Genomic DNA, 22,553 nt, shown 5'->3' with positions numbered 1-22,553 from the left:
CAACACACACCCACCAAGGCCAACCAATCACATAATAAACATATATTTATAGATATACAATTTCAGAATTCTATTTCAAGAAATACAGCTTCTCAGTGGATCCATTAGGATCTATGTTCTTATTGCACATGGCTCAGCCCGTCTAGGGACATCTACTGAAACCAGAGGGTTGGGGTGGTGGGAGCCGAGCACCAGGGCCACCACGGGCAGGGTGCTCTCACCCACATCCAGTTCTGAGCATCTCTTTGGGCGGGGGCGGGGGGGGGGGGAGGGCGCTTCATCACAGGGCAGGACCTTGTTTAAAAACCGTATTTGACATTTCTCCTTAACCAAGCTGCTCCCTTTCCCAGCAAGAATCCTATTTGTTGGGGGACTTTTATAAAAAGAGCCAAGAGAAGCTCTGGGAGGGTGGTGATCCCCTCCTGGCTGGCAGCTTGGGGTAGTAAGGCTTTGGAGGATGGCAGGCTCAATGACACACCCACCACCAGAGGAAAATTTGGGAAAAACGGTAATTCCAAAAGGCCCAGTATAAACTGTGGGAATAAATAAAACCTCCCTCTCTTCCCCTGGCAGCAACTGCTGTTTTGAGAAAAATCCTCATTTGAGGGTGACCATAAGAAAACCCTTCTGGTTCAGGTGCATCCTTTATCCAACGTGCAAGAGAAGGCCGGGTGGCATCATGTCCATGGAGGGTAGAGACAGAGGCGCCCACAGTCACGGACTTCCTTCGGGAGTCGGCTTCTGCCCCAGCGTCCTGGGCCCCACGTGGTTGACTCTGGGAGGAAAAGCCTTCTGGAGTCCTTGGTACATGACTTAGGAAAAACCAGTAGCAACAATGGGGCTGTGCCCTGGGGCACCTATAAGGCAAAACTCACATAGCGACTAAGGGGGAGGTGGTCAGGCAGAACCTGGTTACCCTCTCCAACACTGCTGCTCTCAGTGGCATGGGGGGCAGGGGCTCCTGGGCACCAGGACAAAGCGCCCACCTGAGCTGGCCAAACTTGCGGTGGGTGGTCTCATCCCCACAGGCCATCTGGGGCCTCTACCATGACTCAATACTGACCTGGCACCTGGCCCCAGGAGTCCTTTCTTCCCCCGCAGCCTGCTCCTCTCCAGTTTAACCATACCGCTGGCAACCTTCCAAGTTCTCTGCAGATTTATGCTATCATGATTACTGCTGCCATCAAAAACAGGCTGGGGTTGAGGGGAACGTTAAAAAGCTGTGGCCCAACTTTCCTCATGCTGTCAGCTATGGCTAATGTCTAGCCTTCGAAGGACCAGGCTGCCTTCCCCAAACAGGCCTTGTTTTCTAAAACAGGGAAGAAATCAACTCAACAACTTAACCAAATCCCTGCATAGTTTAAAAAGTAGACTATATCTCTATATATCTTTATATATGTTATTTACATATAAATAGATATATACATATACACGCATCTATAAACTATATTCTACAGAGAGTTCTCTTTCCTCCTCCTCTCTATCCTTGGCCAACACCTCTGATTACCTCCACTGAGGTGACTGGTGGTAGCTCCTGGGAGGGGGGAAGAAAGGCAGTTGGGTGCCCCCTCCCCCAGCCCTTCCTACAGACATTTGCTGCAAGTTTTACATTCTACTTTCGTTGTCATGGTTTCTGTATCCTAGGAGAGAGCCGATGTGGAGCCTGAGCCTCTGCCAGCCCTGGGAGGAAGGGAAGCAGCCCCATGGCAGGTTTTCCTGTCTGTCCTAACAGCTTTCTGCATTTACTGGGTGAGAGAGAGGGCAGTTGTGCAGCGTCCGGCCTCCAATTCCATTTTAATTTTTTTTCTTTTTTTGTCTTTCCTTAAATATACAGTTCGTCACCTTGGCTCAGTGCATGTCACCACAAATTCTCCAGGGATTTCATAGTCTGGGGAGGAGAGTGGTAACAGTTAGCTTGGCAGTTACGTGCCCCAGAGCCTCCAGCTCAGCCCACACTAACAAGCCAACTCCTCGGCCCTGTCCGGCGCTGCCCACCTCAGCCCCTGCCCCGTCGCCCTCCTGCAGTCTGTTTCTCTCTCCCAGAGGCACCAGCAAACGGCCTCAAAGCAGAGCCTGTAGCTGGATCCCTGCTGAGGGGACACAGGCAGAGGAGGGGGTGGGCAGCGGACCAACACAAAAAAGAACCATTAGCGGCTCTGCCCACACTCCTCTGGGCTTGGTCCAAGCTGTCCCCTCTGGCAAATGCTGGGAACAGAGCCTGCTATCCACACACAGGGGTAAAGGAGGCAGGGAGCCTGCTACCAGCACCTTTCTTCCCCCACTCCTTCTGTGCTAAGGGTTCTCTGTTCGTTCGACCCTGAACTCATGACCTTCTGTTCCCTTCCTCAGACCACAGGTGAGATGCCTGGGTGGGCCGGATGCCTGCGGCTTCCAGGTGCAGTGGTGTTGAGAGGGCCTCTGACCCCACCAGACAAGGACCAGTCTGGGGGCACGGGCCCCTCCTGCTCCCAGCCTGTCGGCTCCCTCCCCTGGGCGCTGTCTGGCTGCCCAACCATCTTGTTCCATTTCCTCCTGCCTGGAAGGACAGGGGAAGAGGAAGGGCTCTCGGCCCACCCGTTCCCACGTGGTTCATCCTGGTGTCAGCTGGGGAGTGTGTGGGGGCTTTCAGGGGCTCAGTAATACTCGGCAGCCTAAATCCCAGGGCACAGATAATAGTCTGCTGCACTTGGGAAAGGGCCATGGGGGACTGGATGGCTGAAGTAGACCAAGGAGGCATGAGTGGCCCTCAGCAGCAGCCTTGGGCACCCCACAGCTCCAGAGCCAGCGAGCAGGGTAGGGTGCTGTGGAGGGGCACTAAAGGGCACTAAAGACTTCAGTTTCCCAGCACACCCCAGAGCCGTCCCAACTCTGCAGGCTGGAGGCCAGGCTGGGGACAGGGAAACTGTGCCACGATCACAGGCTCCCTCCCTCCCTCCTCCCACCCTCCTCTGCCTCATGACCAAGACCAGAGCTGCCAGGAGTTGCAGGGCAGAGGAGGCCCTGGCTCATACTTGGACCTCGGTGGCAGGCTGGCCCAGGACTATCCATGCAGGGAGGCCTGCACCTCTGACAGTCGGTTACAGCTCGGGGTGCCCATCTTCTGTGCTTTGTGGTACATATCTGCGTCGCCAAAGTAGCGGGCCCGGTACAGCAAGCCTTCCTCTGCAAAGCAATGGGGCAGGGTTAGGGCAACCTCTAAGGCTGCTACAATGCCTGCTTGGCCTGTGTGGAGGGGAAAGGTAGTTACAGGCCAGGAGCTGGGGCAGGGCTGGCTTCCCTTAGGGTAGACCCTGGAGGAGGAAATATGGTCCCACATTGGGAGCAGAATAGAGGCCCCTTTCTATAGAGTATAGGCGAGGCCAGCCAAAGAGAGAACCTGTTATTCTGGTGAGACGGCCCCAGGGTCCCATGGATAGATCCAGATGCCCAGTCAGTGGGTGGGGAGGAGAAATGTTGTGATCTCTCTCTACATAGTTACCTGCGGCAGCCAAACAACAGGCTGATTGCAGTGATTTACGGGAAGCTGGAGGACATCTCCAGGTGGCTCCTGGCTCCCAGCCCCAGGGAAACACAGGGGTGGAGGCCGGTTCTTGGCTAGGACGTGGCTGGCGCAGGGCGGTGCCAGGTGCTGGGCCCACAGATCACTGGGGGAGCAGGGCTTTTTCCTTCCCTGCTCTCAAGCTTTGTGCCCCCAAACACACACACACACACACACACACACACACACATACACACTCACTTTGCTGCTTCTCCTTCCAACAGTTGTTTCGGAGATTGGCAATATAATCGTCTTCCACGTTCCGTTCAACCATTTTGAGGCTGGAGCCCGTGTACTCCTCAGAGAACGTGTCTGCCACGTAGTAAACGACGTTCAGGTGGTCGGTGACTCGCCTGTGGACGTGGCCCACCGACCTGGCCAGAAACAGACCAGGCACAAAGTGGGCTTGGGTCCCCAGGCCCAGGGCAGCTCTAGGGATGACCGGGGCTCCCAACAGGAGGTGTCACACAGGCCACAGGAGCAGCTGCTTCCTTCCCAAACTAGAGCAGGAACTCCACGCTATCCAAATGAGGGTGCGGAGAAAAGGCAGGGGGTCCCTCCGAATGAGTGGCACAGACTACGGCAAGGCCTTCCTCAGGCTCTCTGCTTACCACACTGCTGCCGGGGCTTCTGCGGAGAAGCCCCTCTCTGGGAGGGCCTGGTCAGGGAAGGAGGGAACCCGGAGCGAGCACAGGCTCCACCTCTACCGAGCTGTGTGACCTGAGCTCCCTGTGCCTCCATTCCCTCATTCATCCCCTAAGCCAATCGTTGCTAAGGGCCTGCCTGTGTATCCAGGAGTTCCCAGTATAGAGTGAAGAGTCTTAGGAACAAAATGACAGGAAGGATTCCAAGGAGTTGTATCCTTCCAGCTCTTGGATTCTATCTTCCAGCTCCAACTGCAGGCTCTGCAGGCTCAGGGAAGAGCCTCAACATGCAGACAGGAGTTAGTGCTCTGGTGAGGACAGCCCCTGTCTGCCCATTCTTGCCTCTCAGCTCTCGGGCTGCAGAGAAAAAGGCTGGCATCAGGCCACAGAGCGTCTGTGCCGGCTGGTGTGGGTCCAGTGGACCGACTCTGCTCCCTGCTGGCTGAGAGGGATCCTGCCAGGCTCCCAGGCAGAGCCGGGCCACTAGATGGGAGCAGAGGGCTTCCAGCAAAAGAAGCTGAGCACCCGATCCTGGGCCAGGTGCTAGAAATAAATGAGGGGAGCTGACGCTTTAAAAGGGCAAATAACTTGCCCAAGTTCACTATTGGTGGTTGAGACCATACAGTCATTCAACAAATGTTGTCAAGCATTTCTAATGAGCCTGGCATTCTACGTGTATTACTCATTTTTCATAAGCAGGTAGATGTTATTATTATTCCCATTTTATAAATGAGGAAACCAGGGCTCAGAGAAGTTATGTAACTACTCCAGGGTCACATAGCTGCTTAGTTAGTAGAGGAGCTGGGATTCAAAGCCACCCTTGCTCTGACTCTAGAGCCCCTGTTCTTCCCATGGCCCCAGGGCCCTCAACCAGAATGGAAGAGAAGAGGTTCTTATTTCAAGGCCAGCAGGTAAGATGGGGAGAGTGTCATGCAGCCTGTGAAATCATATGCAAACCAGGTGTATGTGCAGTGTTCTAGGGGAAAGATCTGCAGGTTTCATTGCATTTTCTTAGGGGACTATGATCCTTAAAAGATCAAGAACCTCAGCTTCACAGGGAAAGTCTGGATTCTAAGCAGCTTTCTGCATTTTGATCAAGAACCCGCTGGATGAGGACGGGAAGGAAGGACCCTGATGGGGGCTGAGACTCAAAGGCCCCCGTCTACCCAGCATCCCGGCCTCACCCCAGCTGCAGGTACTCACGGTCTCAGGCTGAGACTGTAGGGTGGACTGGAAACCATGAGCTGGCTGAGAGCTGACACGAGGATCAGGATGAGGATGGGCATCAGCTGGACAAACACCCCCAGCCCACCCTGCAGGGAAGAGCCAACGGTCACCCAAGCCGGACCCGGGCGGGGGGCGACGCTGGCGGCAAACGCCACCAGCTCCCCCAGCACAATGGAGTCCAGATGGCAGCCAGCTGCCACGCAGATAGGCCATGACGCCGCTCCCTCCCCTTCCCTCCCACGGGTCCCCAAAATACAGAAACTCCTCTACCTGCCAGTTTCCCCAGATAAAAACAAAGCAGCAACTGGGGTTACACGCTGGGGTAGGAGGTGGGTATACGTATTTACTTGTGAGAGAATACCAAAAAAAAAGTGAGCAAAAGCGTCTGCCTCCAGACACTTGGGAGGCAGGGCTGGAGAGAGACCTTCCCTATATACACCCTTCTGAATTCTGAACCCCATGACTATATTAACAATTTAAAAGCTGCTAGTTAAGAAATTATAAATAAAAAAATTTGTTCACTGTGTGATAATCTGTGATTTAAAAAACTCTTCTGTATGTTAAATACACACAAAATAAAAGTTTAAAACATGGATAAAAACAGAAGGCCACATTATCAGAGCAAAAGAGAACCCCTCTGCCTGGCGTAATTTTAAATATTCTGCAACTGTCCGCAGTATTTTAATCTTAGCTAACTGCTTTAATTTTAGTCAGCCAGCTGGTCTTATAATCTGTGGCATTCAAAATGTTTGATGCACTGTCTTGTTACAGCTTTTATATACTTTTTTTCTAATAAATTTTATTTATTTATTTATTTACTGGCTGCGTTGGGTCTTCGTTGCTGGGCACGGGCTTTTTCTAGTTGTGGCGAGCAGGGGCTACTCTTTGCTGTTATTTATTTATTTATTTATTCATTCATTCATTTATTTATTGGCTGCGTTGGGTCTTCGTTGCTGGGCATGGGCTTTTTCTAGTTGTGGCGAACAGGGGTTACTCTTTGTTGTGCTGCGTAGGCTTCTCATTGCGGTGGCTTCTCTTGTTGCAGAGCATGGGCTCTAGGCACGTGGGCTTCAGTAGGTGTGGCTCACGGGCTCTAGAGCACAGGCTCAGTAATTGTGGTGCACAGGCTTAGCTGCTCCATGGCATGTGGGATCTTCCTGGACCAGAGATCGAAGCCGTGTCCCCTGCACTGGCAGGCGGATTCTTAACCACTGCGCCACCAGGGAAGTCCCTGTATACATTTTTAAAGAGTGCTGAAAAGAAGCAAGAAGAGCCAGCCCTATGTTGTCATCCTTTACAGTTCTATCGTTAAGTTTAACTTTCCGTTGCTTGGAAAATGTCACTTTGGATTTACCAAATTGACCGGGACTTCCCCGGTGGTGCAGTGGTTAACAATCCGCCTGCCAATGCAGGGAACACGGGTTCACGCCCTGGTCCAGGAAGATCCCACATGCCGCGGAGCAGCTAAGCCCGTGCGCCACAACTACTGAGCCTGCGCTCTAGAGCCCGCGAGCCACAACTACTGAAGGCTGCGCACCTAGAGCCCGTGCTCCGCAACAAGAGAAGCCACCGCAATGAGAAGCCCGCGCACCGCAACTAAGAGTAGCCCCCGCTCGCCGCAACTAGAGAAAGCCCGCGCACAGCAACAAAGACCCAATGCAGCCAAAAATAAATAAAATTAAATCTTAAAAAAAGGAGGGCTTCCCTGGTGGCGCAGTGGTTGAGAGTCTGCCTGCCAATGCAGGGGACACGGGTTCGAGCCCTGGTCTGGGAAGATCCCACATGCCGCGGAGCAACTAAGCCCGTGAGCCACAACTACTGAGCCTGCGTGTCTGGAGCCTGTGCTCCACAACAAGAAAGGCCGCGATAGTGGGAGGCCCGCGCACCGCGATGAAGAGTGGCCCCCATTTGCCACAGCTGGAGAAAGCCCTCGCACAGAAACGAAGACCCAACACAGCCAAAAATAAATAAATAAATAAATAAGTAAATAAAGGAGTTCCTTTAAAAAAAAAAAAGGAAAAAAACCCAAAAGAACAAATGGACCTCACAAAGGCCATTCACACTGGAACCTGCCTGCAGGTAGAGAAATTTCTGCATTACATTCCCCAGCAGAGGCCATGAAACCCCTACTCTGGCTGTGGGTGCTGGGCAGTATGGCTCCCTCTGGTGTCCCTCAGCGGGATGGCACGGGGGGACCAAGATGGCTTCCCGGCTGAAGTTCTGGGGGCACTGCTGCCGCAGAATGTCAGCGAGGGGTATCACTCCCCAGCCCAGGCCCCATCCCCTCGGGTGGCACCGGGCACCCTCCCCGTCCCTTCCCCAGCGCTCTCCTCACTCACATCACCCTGGTTCTCCCTGCGGTCCTGCCTTTGATGGTATGTGTAGCGCATGCGGCCGTTGCTATAGACATGGACGTTACCTGGGGGGTCAGAGGGACTGAGTCAGGAGTGGGGCTGCTGGGAACGGGAGAGGCTGGCATCCAGTCTCCACCATCACACCAGGAGGCCTGGCTGTGGGGACAGCGGGGGCACTTACTAGACGGGAAGCCACCTCCAAAGAACATGTTGAAGAGGTCTTCAGGGGAGATGTCGGCTTCAAAGCCGCGGTGGAAGTCCCCGTGCCCATGGCCGTGCCGGGCTGCCTGGTTCTTGTCATCGCCGAACTGGTCATACTGCTTCCTTTTCTCTGGGTTGCTAAGTACTGCGTATGCTGTGCCAATGGCTAGAAGGAAGGTAGAACGGTCAGGCCCGAGGATGCTGGGGGTGCAGCTGGAGGCGCCAATGGCGGTCAAGCGCTCACTTCCTTCAGGTACTCAAGTGGTGCTCTAGGAAGCAGGAGTCCTAGGGGCCAGCGGGAAGTCTGGCTGTTGAGCAAGAGGGGGGCGGGTGGGGGACATGCAGGAGTACCTCTAAGTGAATGCGGGCAGCCTGGCTGGTGGAGGATTAATGCTAGGCTCCTTACTCTCCACCTCACGACGACGGTCCGATTTTTTTCTACGCGCCAGGCCCTTTATGGGCATATATCTTTCTTACTCCTAACAACCCATCGCCATTTTACCAATGAGAAAACTGGGCTCAGAGAGCTGAAGTGTCAGCTCACACACGTCTGATGCTGCAGAACCAGGAATCAAACCCAGGTGTGTCTTGCTTCAAGTCTGCTCTCTGACTTTATGAAAACCACCAAATGCCCCTACCTCATCGCTCTCTCTTGAGGTGTCCAGTGGGATGGGCATCCCTTTCTGGAGGGTATGTAATCTGAAGTCATAGCACGACCATGAGGGCTGAACAAACATGTGATGTGCTGTTGTAACCGGGAGAGCAGCAGGACAACTCCCAGGAGGGGCCACGTCCCCCGGCTCACCACTGCTGGCGGTGTGTGGCATGGCGAGCCCTGTCTTCCCTGGGGTCCAGGTCCAGCCGCTCTCCTTGGCGCAGCCCTGGGGCCTCCCCATTAGAGCTCCCCAGGTGGGAGGCCTGTGCCCCGAAGGCCCCAGCTCCGAGCCCTCCTTCGTCTCTTGCTCCTTCTCCAGCGGCCCACTCTCTCAAAGGAGTAGGTCAAAGCTGCATCTCTTCACAACCTGCAACCCCTGAGAATAAGGAGAATGCTCCTCCTGCTCCCATTGTGACAGGGCCCTGAGGCCAGGTGTGGTCTCTCAGTGCCTGTCGGGGCAGGGCTGCAGGCAGAGGTCAGGGCTGGAGAAACATGAACCACAGCTACCCTGCCTCCCCAGTCCCATTCTCCTTCTTCCCCTGGGGCTGGCGGACCAGCAGAGGGAAGACGCCTGCAGACTGCCTCACTGGGGACCAACCCCAGGCAGCCTGGAATGGAGCACCTGGGCAGTGCTGTGAGACGGCACACTGGGTCTTGGGGTCTGCTCTGCCGCCAGACTCCCCACTGGCTGTGGTCCCAGCCCCCGTACTGCACAGCACCCTGCTTGGGCCAGACAGGGCTAGTCACCATGCCATCCCCCAGAGGGAGTGAGCCTAAGATCCTGAAGGTTCCACTGAGGACAAGGTGGGTTGTGAAGAGAAGAGATGTCTGTGGAACTGCAGCGCCCAGCAACTCAGTGCTGGCACAGAACCGGCAAGTGTGCCTGATTTGTTCAGTGAAAATATAAATGATTAAAGGGCAGCTATCATTTCAGCCAGAACTGAAGCACCCACCCCAGAGAACCAACAGACCCTGAGGCCAGAGAGACTTTCACATCCCCCCAGGGCAGGCCCTAGGCTGCGTGTGGTGTGAGAGGGACAGGGGGTGTGTATAAAGAGGCCAGGGTGGGTTGGCCACGGCTGCTGGTGCTGAGGAGGCCACCAAACTCTGACTCAGGGCCACCCAGTTTCTCAGCACAGGGAAACTATTACCAAGATCCCAGGATGAGGGAAGTGAACATGGTGAGTCAGGAGGCCTGCTACTGCCCCTCAACCACCATGTGACCTTGGAGAAGCCACCGGTCCTCTTGCCTCAGCTCCCCTCCTGTAACCCCCGGGGAGTGAGGGGCAAGGAGAGAGAGGAGTGGCGCCATCTGTGCTCTGACAGACCATGTGGCTGGAGGTGGCTACTAGGACCTTCTTCCCAGGAAGCAGCTCCTGAGCTGGGAGGACTTGAGCCACTTCCCAAGGCCATTTCCTGGAAAAGCCCCTTTTCCCTCCCTCCCTCTTTCCCTCCCTCCCTCCCTCCCAAGGACAGGCGATCAAAACAGCCAAACACTAGAGAACCAGGGCCGGCTCACCTTTGAAAGCTTCAGTGGCGCCAGGCGCGCGGTTCTTGTCAGGGTGGAACTTGAGGGCCAGTCTGCGGTAGGCCTTCTTCAGGTCCTCATCTGAGGCCCCTCTGCTCACCCCCAGGATCTCGTAGTAATCTTTACATTGCTTGACCCTAGAGAAGGGAGAGGAGCTTGGTGGGGGACCTCTACGTGGGCCCAGGTGGGGAGGTGTGGCGGGCGAGGAAAGAGCAGTGTGGGTGCACAGCTCTGAGCAGGCTTGGGGACCAGCAGGACAGGCCCAGTAGAGACAGCAAGAATACATTCAGGATTCAAGAGGGGGCAGTCGCTGTTTCTGCCAGGCCAGGAACCATTTCCCTGAGCTAACAGCACCCTCACTGCAGGCAACCACAGAAGGACTGTCGGTGTCCGTCAATCAGGGGCCTCTGCCCAAGGGCAGGTGTGTTCCAGACTCTGCCAGCTCTACTCTCCTGGCTATCCGAGTCTGAGGGGGTAACAGAGAGGCCAGACACGGCAGGTGTCTGTTCACCCCATCACAGGGCCCTGAAGAGACGCTGTTTCTCTTCCACTGATTCTTATTCCTGGGGTCCCTGGAGAACCCCTGACTCTTGGCCCACAATCAGTTTCTATTGCTTATAACCCATGGGCTTGTCTGGTCAAAATCCTGTCTGGTCAGAAAGACGTAAATTTGGCAAATGCTTTTATGGCAAACTATAGTCACGCTGGGTCACACAGAGGCTGAACCCCAGGCCTGAAGCTTGCCAATGTCTTCACTAGCACCCAGGCCCATGTGGGAATGACTGCAGAGGGATTCCTGAGGCCGGCTGGTTAGGGAGGCCTCAGGAGAAACGGGAGCAGGAGTAGCTACTGCTGAGAAGCCTTGGCTGGACCGTCTCAGCCTGGTAGCGAGCTGCTCTGTGCAGGGTCGGCCCAAGCCTTGGAGGGATAACCGTCTCCCGTCTCCACTCTACCCCACACAGGCTCTGATCTGAAAGGGCCTTTGCTGGGGGCAGGAGTGTGGGTTTGGGGGAGTATCTGGAGGGGAGACCAGGCCTCATCTCTGACAACAGGGCTGTGTAAAGAGGCCCAGGACCTGCTGGCCAGTGGCAGAGGAAGCCCAGCAGCGTCAGCTTTTCCAGCCTCTGCCGTGGGCTGTCTTGGTGGGAGGAACAGTGGAGCCCTGAGGCCGGCACTCCAGAGCCTCGCGGGAAACAAGGAGAGGGCCTGGTGAGCTCGGCTTCTTGAACCTCCTGCAGCCTTAAGACCCTCCCAGGTGAGGTGGATGACAGGCTGCAGGAAGCCTTCTCTAGAGTTGAAAATGTCCCAACACACCAGGCTCTGGCCCCTGCCCACCCGCCCAGCCCTCTACCTTTTCACGGCCGCTACTTGTTCGGCAGTGTAGCCTTTGGTGCTCTCTCCTCCTCCGGCTTCACCGTTGGCTGAGGGGGCGCCGGCCCCACCTGCTTTCCTATGGGTCGCCTGGGTTGCCTCGGCGGGTTGCGGTTGGTCGCCGGCCGACTGTGGTTTCTGGTTGAGGGACTTGATCAGGGCTGTGCAAAAGCAAGGAAACTATTCAGGGCTCCTCCTCCAGCAAGGCCATGTGCAATGGCTGAGGGACTGCCTGGCCCTGGGAGATCCCGGGACCCCCACATCCCACCCAGTCTTTTTCCCAACGAAGCTCGCTCCTTCCCTGACTTGGGCCTGTGGAGGGCTAACGGGATAGTTGCCTGCTCTCTTAGGATCCACAGTTCTTAGGGTATAGATCATTTTTAAACTCAGCACAAAAATAAACCATTAACGCTTTAGGTTTTTAAAATCCCAAAGTGGACTTCCCTGGTGGTGCAGTGGTTAAGAATCCGCCTGCCAATGCAGGGGACACGGGTTCGATCCCTGGTCCGGGAAGATCCCACATGCTGCGGAGCAACTAAGCCCGTGAGCCACAACTACTGAGCCTGCACGCCACAACTACTGAGGCCCGCGCCTAGAGCCTGTGCTCTGCAACAAGAGAAGCCACCGCAAGGAGAAGCCTGCACATGGCAACGAAGAGTAGCCCCCACTCGCCGAAACTAGAGGAAGCCCGCGTGCAGCAATGAAGACCCAACACAGCCAAAAATAAATAAATAAATAAATAAATAAATAAAATCCCAAAGTAATGTGTTTAATAGCCACCCTCCGTTGAGTGAGAAGATGGGCAAAGTACTCTGTAATGGGGATTCCACTTAGCAGGACCATCTGAGTCAGCTGGGATTGGTCAGAAGGCTTCCTCTCCCTTAGCCATGGAGAGGAATGGGGGGGCACTGATTCTGCCCCAGAGGGCCAGGGGTGGTGTGAGACTCAGGACTAACATCGGCTGTGCTCACTGCTTGCTATTGTTTACCTTTTCCAAATGGCTGGCCACATCAAATGTCCTACTTCAATGTTCATAGTCTATACAGGGCCTTAGCTGTCACCCTCAGACAGGGTCACAGTTATTCAAACCCAAGTCCTTGGTGCCTGCCGACTCAATGAGGAAAGGCCCATATCTCTGGCAGGAGTCCCCTGTGACCATTTATTACAGGCACATAACCAGCTGTGAGCCCCCTAGTCATGCCTGGGGTACAGCGCCCTGGGAAACCAGGCATCTGGACCACTGCAGGGACCCAGGACACCTCTGTGCAGAGCAAGGATGGCAGCACAGCCTGGATGGTCATCAGCTTCCTTCAAATGTGCCAGGTGCTTGCGGGGCTCCAGGCACCGTGCTGGGTGTCAGACACTCTCTACTGCGATGCGTGTGGGTCTCACCCAAAGCCTGGAGCAGGGCTCGCTGAGAGCAGAGCACTGGGGCTCAAGTGGACCACTGTGTCCTGAGCCACCGCTGCCCGTGAATTGCAGTAAATTCACGGGTTCTCACTGAGTCAGCAGCTGGGAAATCCAAACACAGAAGCTGACAGGTGACCCCGCCCTGCATGATGGGGTGGAGAGGCTCCTGTAGCAAAGCCTGAGAAGGCGCTCAGAGAGGAGAGAGTGATGAGTGCTCACTATGAGTCAGCAGGCCTCGACACGGTGCTCTACATGTATTCGCCCATTTAACCTTGATAATGACTTTAGAGCTGGGTCTTATTACTGCCATCCCTGTTGTAAGGAAGGAGCTGCGTTTGATCACCTTGCCTGTGGCTATACGAGATGAGTAGCAGCACTTAAATTCCAGGATGTCCAGCTCCTGAAACCACGCTCTTGACTACGTTGCTATCCCAGACCACAGGAGCCTGGCAGGGGGAGCCCCTTCCAGCACAGCTGTTCCAAGAGAGAAGTTCATTCACAAAGACCCAGGTTTCAAATCTCAGGTCAGCCACTTCCTAACACTCTGACCCTGGCTGATCTGTGAAATTGCTCGGAATCTCGCTTTCCTCACAGTAGATAAGGATGAAATGAGATGTGTATAAGCACCTGGCACAAAGACTGACATAGAGTAAAAGTTCGAAATGAGGGGCTGCTAATACTGTGACCTGGGCTGATGAACTGGCTCGCCAGGGAGGTGAGGGGACCCAAGGTATGGGCGCTGGGGAGCTGCAAGTCTTAGGAAGGCAAAGTCTCAGCACCCAGCAGGCTTTGGACCCAGTTGTAACCGTGAGACATCAGGCCGTACCAGGCTCCAGGTCTATGCCAGGCACCAAGGAAATGGCAAAGGAAGAAACCAACAGGTAAAGCGACGCTGATCAAGATGGCACTGAGGCAGGAGCTGGTTTGCTGGTTTCCTAGGGCTTTTAAAGAAGCTGTTTATTTCGATTCTCTGGAAGCCCCAGTGGTCCAGGCTGATGCCCTAAGGACAACACGACCAGCCATTCAGTTGCTGTAGATGCACAGGAGCATCAGCCAGGAGATGGGATGGACTCTCTCCAGTACCTTTCAGGGAAGATTCTGGAAGCTTTTTAGGCAGTTACATGGAATCAGCCCTCTAATTTCCCTACACTGCAAAAAAGAGAGCCCAAAGGGGAATGGATGTGCTCTGGGTCACACAGAACGTTCCTGTTTGAGGTGGCAATTCAAGATTTCTGGTGTTGACAATTAAGTCTCTCTTGTGGCCTGGACATCCCCTCTGCTAGGCCCCGAATGTGGCCGCCTCATCCTGTCTCACTGTTACATCCCTCATGGCACAGTGGTTGATAAGCAAAGTAACAAAAGAGTAGGAGATAGAATAGTTTAATGTGGCGATGGAGTTAGACAGACATGATTGGGTTCAAATCCTGACTCTGCCCCTTCCCAGTAAACCTGGCAGACATTTAAAAAGAAGGGAATTGGTGGAAGAGACCAAAGCTGGGTGGGGACAGTAGCAGCTCAGGTAGATGTGAGAGCATTCTACGGCCAAAGCTACTAGGGGAGGCCCCTCCTCAAACCCAGACTGGAGAGTCAGACTGCCCAGCTTCAAACCTGGCCTGCCACTTGCTAGCAGAGTCACCTTGGACAAGTTAACTTAGCTTCTCCATGTAAAATTGTATCTTCCTCAAGAAACTTGAAAGAGTAAATCAGTAAATGAGTGAATGCTTACAAAGGACTGAGCACAATGCCCAGCAAACACTGTGTCATCTGTTACTGTAACTTCATCTCCAGGTGTCTCTATGTACCTGCAGTGCCCAAGCTAAGTGAGGAGAGGTACGCTGGATTAGGGAAGGAGCCTGGGAGTGGGGCTGGACAGTCTGGGGCCTTTGCTAATTAGCCATGTGGCCTTGTCAAGTTATCTAATTCCTCAGTGAAAACACAGTCCCTGCCCTCACAGAGTTGTTCAGGGGGTAAGTAAGATGCCATGAAATAAGGTAAATGGAAGGACTGATCACACAATGGGGGGTGCGCTCAGTCCTTCAATAGACAGCCCCACCCTGGACCTTGCCAGCCCTGGTACATCCCTCATTCCTGGACCCTGAATGCCAAACTCTCTCAGCTACCAATCCTCCCTTCTCCCGTGCGCTGGCCTTCCTGACTTAGCCTGGACCCCAGAGCCAGCCATTGCATAGAATCTTGAGCAGCCTTTGGCATGGACCTGGAGTCTGGGACAGCCTGACATCTCACGGTTACAACTAGGTCCAAGCCTGCTGAGTGCTGAGACTTTATCTTCCGAAGCCCTGAGTTCCCCAGCGCCCCACCTTGGGTTCCCTCACCTCCCTGGCCAGCCTGTTCCCGTGGCTGGCCAGTTCATCAGCCCAGATCACAATATTACCAGCTACTCATTCTGAACTGTGTCAGTCTCTGTGCCAGGTGCTTCCACAGAATCTGAGGCAGCCGAGCTGTCCTCCATAGCTAACCCTCACTTTGTACGCTGGGGAAACTGAGGCCTGCAGATGTTCTCATCAGCTCCCTGGAAAACACAGTGCCTTCCATCATTGTTGCTAAGCCTGCAGTGAAGCCAAGGGCTACCAGGCTGCAGAAGCTGGACAGAAACTCTCAGAAAGGGACAGACTGGCCCCCTGCCTGTGACTTCCCAGCTCAGGGCCCCGCTACATCTGTCAGCCCTCGGTATGCCCTCCCCATCCCACCTCCGCGGCAGAGTTTCAAGTCCCCTCACATCTTTCACTGTGAGGTCCCCTTGGCCCTTCGAGGTTCCTCTGAGCCTCCTCTCACCCCAGCCCTCCGTCTGTCCTTCCACTTCTCCAAGGCCAAGCTTCCACCCATGCTCTCGCGCCTTTCCCTTTCATTTCTCGACCTGCCCTTTTCCCACGCGGCCTCTGCAGCAACCGACAGTGCTGCTCACAGCCTCCCTGACACATGGCTCCATGGCTACCTGGCCACTGCCCTCTCCTGGGACTGCCTCTTCCTGCTGTTGCTCTAGCTCACTCTCCTGCTTCCTCTGTCTCTGCCTATTGCCTAAGGGCAGATGTGGTGATGGTTGTGCCTGCAGCAGCCTCTGCTACACGTTTCACACTTTCCCACAGTGACCTCAGCCAGGCACAACTCCAGTGGGTTCCAACCAACTGATGACAGCAGACTTTCAGCAGGAATCGGGAGCTCTCTCCTGAGCTCCAAGCTGACAGCTTCTTTGGAACATCCCACAGGCACCTTGCACTCTGCCCATCTCTTCCCACCCATGCTCTTCAGCCTTGGTTTCTTCCTGGTCACACAGGCTTGAATTCTGAGTCCCCATTTCTCCTCAGCATCCTTCTCTCACAGAAGGCTCGGTACCTTTCCTCCAGTGACTTTATCCTGATCCGTGCTGCCTTATCTCAGGCCCTCATAACTCCTAACCCACTCAAGGCAAGTGTCTCCCAACAGGTTTCTGCCTTGAGTCTCTCTTCCCACTCATTAACCCTTTATGCTGTTCTCTATTTTTTTAAAAAATAAATTTATTTATTTGTTTGTTTTTTATTTTTGGCTGTGTTGGGTCTTTGTTGCTGTGTGTGGGCTTTTCTAGTTGCGGTGAGCGGGGGCTACTCTTTGTTGCAGTACGCGGGCGTCTCATTGTCGTGGCTTCTCTTGTTGCGGAGCACGGGCTCTAGGCACACGGGCTTCAGTAGTTGTGGCACGCAGGCTCAGTAGTTGTGGCTCGCAGGCTCTAGAGCACAGGCTCAGTGGTCGTGGTGCACGGCTTAGTTGCTCTGCGGCATGTGGGATCCTCATGCTGTTCTCTTTTTAAGAACAGTACCCTTATCTTCCTCCTGCTATCAAAAACTTCAGTAGTTTTTTCCATTAACTACAGAATAAAGTGAAAATATCCTGGCATGGCAGGAAAGAATTCCCACCATCTGGCTCCATCCTATTTTCCAACCATAGTCCTCTGTACACTCAAATTACTACCTCCACAGCCTCCACATCTTGTTAAACTCAATTCCTTCCCCCACACCTCTTACAATTTCCAGCCTCCATGTCTTTTTCCCCCGTATGCCCTTCTCAAGTCTCCTACCTTCCTCCAAAGTGCAGTTCAAATGCGGCCTCCCATTCTACTCCCTGAAGCCTTCCCTCGCTGTGATCTACAATTATTTTTATGTCCCTGTCATGATACTGCTTATAGTTTATCCTCCACGCCGCACCCGCCCCCCATCTCCACCTCAGCAGACTGAACTCATGGAGGAAAGGGACTGGATTTTTCACATCCATCTTTAAGTTCTCAGCATCTAACACTGTGCTTAATTTTTGTTTAATCACAGCTCTTGTTTTATGGTTTGCAATATTATGTTTTCTGTAACTCTGTCTCCTTCACTAGATCGGAAGCTCCTTAAGGTGAACAATCATGTCTTACCAATCTTATTACCACTTAGCAACAAGCAGAGACTTTACAAATGAAACAAAAGAAAGAAGTCTTTGCATTAAATACGTATCCGGAATGAGTTCAAACTTTAAACATCAAGTGCAGACAACTACCTAATATTTTTTAACCAAGGTTTCCCCATCTCAAGCCCAAATTACCCCCACATCCTTGTCAGCTCAGTGCAGGGCTGCAGATGGCACAAGGTGAAGTTCACAGAGAATCACGAGCCATATACTCTTTTCAGAATAACATGAATATGACAAATATGCAGCAGGTCACTCTTCTGCCTGAGCAAATTCCAGTACTTGTGCCCCAGGAAGGACACCCATCCAAGCACCTGAACTGGACCAGGGGGCTTGCTGACAGAAGAGCTCCACAGGCCATGTTGTTACCATCCTTTCTTGGCTGCCTGTTTCTGAACCCTTGAAGTATCAGAGTCAGACAGAACGCTGAGAGCTGGAAGCCCCCCCCCCATATAGAGGGCTCCCCTTTTACAGAGTGTGATTTCACAGAAAAGTTCCTTGAGCAGGTTACCTCAGGAGTCCTGGAAAATACAGACTGAAACTCTCTCTAAGGCAAACAGGCCAAAGATCAACCCGCAGAATCAGGAGGGAGAAAAATTCAGGCATTCCAGGCTGCCTCTTCCACCACTATTACCCTTTCTCAATTTCATAACGCAGGCAAAAAGGGTTAGAAGGCTGACTGCTGCTGTTCAGTTTCATTTCATTCCTTTACTAAACATGTAGAGAGTCACAGAACTTTGCAATTTCTAGCTATGTAATCCTGGGTAATTCCCTGGCCTCTGAGGTTATTTCCTCATCTATAGAACAAAGATAATGATCTTTGCTCTGCCTCCCTGATAGGGCAGGCTCAAAAGAGAAAATGCACTGAAAGAGCTCTCTAAACTGAAAAGCCCTATGGGTATGATTGTTATTCACATTATCTGTGCCAACCCTCTAATTTTCCAGTTGAGGAAACCCAAGCTCAGAAAGATCACATGGTAGCAGTTAGGATGAGAACCCAGGTCTTCTGAGTACCTGCTATAGGCCACTTTACTAAGTGGTAACTGCAGGCGCAAAATCTGTATCTTTAATGGACAACCTCTTTCTCCCCTCCAGCGTGTATGAAGAAAAACTCCAAAGAAGACTTAGGTTAAAGAAAAAAAGGGTTCCTGGGTAGAGAGAGGTGATCAGTAGTATAGACAACCTCACTATTCCCTCTTTGGTTTGGAAACAGACCAGGGCCGCTTAGCAGCCTGTGGCTGTCCAGCCGTCCATATGGCCGGCCATTGATGGACTCCTGGGGGCGAGGGTGGGTGGGGGAGGATAAGGCCATCGCTCTGAATCTCGCAAGTGGGAGAAGAGTCTCCAGGAGGGAGTGAAGAGCCCGGTCTCAGGACAGACGCTCCAAGGTGGTGTGTGGAATGTGAAAAAGGCAGGCTCTAGTTTGGGGAGGGTGGTCCCCGGCCCTCGCCGGGAGACGTGCGAGGGAGTGAAGATATGGAGATGCCTTTTCAGGCCGTCCGAAGGTCGGAAGTCCTCTTTCCCTCTATAGAACTCATTCTCTCCTTCAGAGGAGTTATCTTTATTTTGCTGAACTATAATATTTTCAGGCCGGCAACTGCCCTTGGGCCACCGAAAGGCCCCTTGGGAAAAGTAGTTTCGATTTCTCTTCCACGTAAGTTCCTTTCGCCCCGTCTGCCAGCGCCTCTCATTCTTGGGAACTCCAAATCTCAGAGCGTTCTGCAAGCACCTGGAAATCTGAAGTCGCTGTCGCCCCTGTCATCAGGTGTCCAGCATCCCGGAGAGGCGTGGGAGCCAAAGACTACACCTCCCGGCGGCCACCGCGCGTCTCAGTGCGCAGGCGTAGCCGCGCCTCGCCACCCCTCCCCCTCCTCCAACTGCTCCCGTCGGTCCGTTCCCGTATTCCCCCCATCAGTTCTAATGTCCCCTCCGTGTCTCCGGCACCTCACACTCACCGCGAACTCGCGGCGTCGGGTACAGCCGCTGCGCCTTCTCCAGGAAGCGGAGCGCCCGGTCGGGCTGGTTGCTCTGGATGGCCTTGAGGGCGATGCTAATACAGCGCTCGGCTTCATCCTTGTTGGACTCCATGGCGGAACCAGAGCGCGGAACCAGGGAGGGGGAGGCCGGGAGAGCGAAGGGCTGCGCCAGCACCCGGCGCGTCGCGGGGCAGGCGGTCGCAGGGTGATGACATAAACCCTCCGCCCCTCCTTTTCCGAGATTTGAGCGAAGGCGGAGGCGCTACCGTATGTCTTCTAAGAGGGGGACGTCAAAGAGAGGCGTTAAGGGTGCAAGCCCACATTCCTGGAGTCCAAGGAGGCATATTCGGAGGTCTTAAAGTTTTGTATGCTTGCACGTTCTTGGTAGTAACTCTATGCGTTTGAGACGAATGTCTCTTATTTATTCATTCAACAGATATGTATTGAGTACCCACTATTTGCCCGGCTAGGTATGCAGTAGATGAACAAAACAAAGCCCCTGCCCTCACGGAGCTTACATTCTAGTGTGTGTAGTGGGGTGGGGAGACGTCCAATAAAGAAATATATTCAAATAGTGATAAATGCTATGAAGAGAAAAAGAAAAGATAAAGAAATAAAGGGACTGAGAGTGGATGGTGCTATTTTAAACAGCCTGATAGGAGAAATCTTCTCTCAGGAGCTGTCATTTTAATAGAAATCTGAATTCAGGAGAGAGAGAGAGAAAGCAGGTATTCCAGATGTGACTACCTGGAAGAAAGGTGGTCCAGGCAGAAGGAAGAGCAAATACAAGGGCTCTGAAAGGGAAATTTTCTTGGTGAGTTATTACAGATCAACAAGGAGCATGTAGGATTCCACCGTAGAGTGGAATCCAGTTCTGTCAGGCTTTTATGCCTACCGATCAATCCAGTGAAAGCAGTCTTACCAACGTTACCAGTGACCCACATTGGCAAATCCATCAGTCATTTCTCTCTTTTTTTTAAAAAAAAAACTTATTTTTGGCTGCGCTGGATCTTTAGTTGCAGCATGCGGGATCTAGTTCCCTGACCAGGGATCAAACCCTCTGCATTGGGAGTGAGGAGTCTTAACCACTGGACCACCAGGGAAGTCCCCATCAGTCATTTTTCAGTCCTTATATTATGTGGCCTTCCCAGCGAGATTTGGTAAGAGTCTTACTACAGGTGAGAGTTTGGGGGCTACTACTATAATCCGGGTGAGAATTAATAGTAATTTGGATAAAGGTGGAGGTGGTGAGAAGTAGTCAAATTCTGGATATATTTTGAAGACAAAATGATTTTGCTGATGGATTGGATGTGGGATGTGAGAGAAAGAAAGGAGTCAAGGATGATTCCAAGATTTTGCCCTGAGTAAGTGGAAGAACAGTTTCCATTTACCGAAACTGGGGGAAGATTGTGAGAGGAGCAGTTTGGTAGGAGGAATATTAAATGTCTGATTTAGGGTGTGTTAAGTTCGTGATGCCTTTGGAGTCAAGTGGAGACGTAGAGTAGGAATTTGTATATAAGTAGGGTGTAAGGAAGAGGATGGGCCTGGAAATATAATTTTGGAAATTATCACTATATATAAATGACATTTAAAGCTTCGAGGCTAGGTGGACAAAGAAATATAAATAGTATTTAAAGCCGTGGGACTAAATGCCCCAAGGAAGCGAGTGTAGGTAGGGAAGAGGAGAGGTCTGGTTACCGAGCCCTTTGCCAGTTTCATATTTAGAGGTCTGGAACAGGAGCATCCAGGAAGGCGGAATGAAGAAGCAGCTCGGCAAGGTAAGAAAATTACTTTCACTTAACAAATGTTTCCAGTGGGAGGGAGGGGCCAAACTCTGGTAAACCCTGTGGGAGGACAAGCACTTGTGAGGACTGAGAAATGACCAATGGATTTTACAAGGTGGAGGTCGGTGGTGACCTTGACAGGACTGCTCTCAGCGGATGATAAGCAGTGAAAGCCTGACAGGAAGAGAGTGAGGGTAAGGAAGAAATGGATGAAGACTGTGGGGAATGTGAGGAAGACTGTGGGGAAGTTTTGTTTTTGTTTTTTAAGATGGGATATAGCATTCTGTGATAGGAATTATTTAATTGGGTAAGAAATTTTGGTAAAAGGAAAGAGAGGAGACAATTATAGGAATAGACAGAGGAGGTGGCATACCGGGCATGGTGATGGCATGGCTTTAGATAGTGGCATGGACAACTCATTGATTTTCAGGAGTGTGGCTGGGTATACTGTGGGCCAGCTGTCAGATCTGGAAGTGGGAACACGAGGAAGTTCTTTTCAGATAGCTTTTATTTTCTCAGTGTAATAAGAAGCAAGGTCATGGCCTCCTTGGCTACAGGTTCACCCTTGGAAATTTCTTCACATCCAACCTTTCTTTCCATTCCCACTGTTCTCTTCCCAATGAAAACTCCAAGCTGGGCGGTGAAGAAATCAGCGTCTCCTTAATATGACAGCCCTACGCTTAGAGAAAGTTAAGGTCTCCACAAATTGATCGGTCCTTCATATGTGTTAAAGGATAAACACTGGGGCACCTTTCAAATAGCCTCTCTGAGGTTTGTTGACCGGGACTGCTAGGTAGTCCCCTCTCTTGCCAAGTATCTCTTCCATCTCCTGAGTGTCACAAGGCACCCTCCTTGTCAGGCTGACAACAGGCACGTCGCTTTGTGAGAAGGCTGCTCCTGTGTAAAAGGCCTGTAATTTGTTGTGTTAAGGAACTGGACTGTGATTGCTCAGCTACTGGCTGGTCAGCCCTCCTCTCCTTTCCCACAAGGCATATCAATTTTGAGTCCATAGTCAATAATTTGGCTTGGTCGGCAGGGTCTGGAGAGGCGGCAGAGTGTGTGCGTGCGTGGTAGGACCTCTTCCTGCCTCGTTTCACGGAACTGTTTCAATTCAGAAAGTCTGTGTTGTTTCAGAAGGGATTATAAATTCAGCCTGAATGCTGGTCTAACCAGCTTCCATGTTATCACTCCCTACCTTTCTTAAAGATCTCAAACCGGGTGTCTTGTTTTTTGTCCGGAGGCAATTTGACTTTCTGTGGTTCCTTCTCAGTCCAAAGGCCGGGAAGAGAGTCACATTCCTGCTCAGTTCATGTTAAACATTATGGCCCTTGGTCTATAGATGTTGTTTAAAAATGGAACTGGTATGCCAGGGGTGACCTGAAATTACAGTTTCTCCTTGATAGTTCTTGAAATCAAGATGTCATGATG

The 22,553-nt window shown here is 52.5% G+C and overlaps 1 protein-coding gene across 7 annotated transcripts; it reads right to left on the bottom strand.

The window, feature by feature from the left end:
• Positions 1–27: 27 nt before the first annotated feature.
• Positions 28–19,535, bottom strand: DNAJB12 (DnaJ heat shock protein family (Hsp40) member B12). Of its 7 annotated transcripts, none has more exons than XM_036828964.1 (10): positions 19,321–19,535; positions 11,499–11,679; positions 10,139–10,284; positions 7,945–8,130; positions 7,749–7,828; positions 5,386–5,495; positions 3,740–3,912; positions 3,065–3,162; positions 1,843–1,888; positions 28–812 (listed from the first exon to the last, which is right to left on the bottom strand). In XM_036828964.1, the coding sequence occupies exons 1-9, from the start codon at positions 19,451–19,453 to the stop codon at positions 1,859–1,861; spliced, it is 1,137 nt and encodes a 378-aa protein (XP_036684859.1). In that variant the 5' UTR covers positions 19,454–19,535; the 3' UTR covers positions 28–812; positions 1,843–1,858. The 7 variants fall into 7 exon arrangements, with proteins under 7 accessions (XP_036684859.1, XP_036684860.1, XP_036684863.1 ...); XM_036828965.1 differs by having other exon boundaries at positions 28–775; XM_036828968.1 differs by lacking the exon at positions 1,843–1,888 and having other exon boundaries at positions 3,012–3,162.
• Between the last annotated feature and the right edge of the window lie 3,018 nt (positions 19,536–22,553).

This window comes from Balaenoptera musculus, chromosome 16 (genome assembly GCF_009873245.2).
Source record: "Balaenoptera musculus isolate JJ_BM4_2016_0621 chromosome 16, mBalMus1.pri.v3, whole genome shotgun sequence".
Taxonomy (NCBI): Eukaryota; Metazoa; Chordata; class Mammalia; order Artiodactyla; family Balaenopteridae; genus Balaenoptera; species Balaenoptera musculus.
Note: the sequence above shows the minus strand (reverse complement) of the source record. Positions and strands in the feature narration are given on the sequence as shown.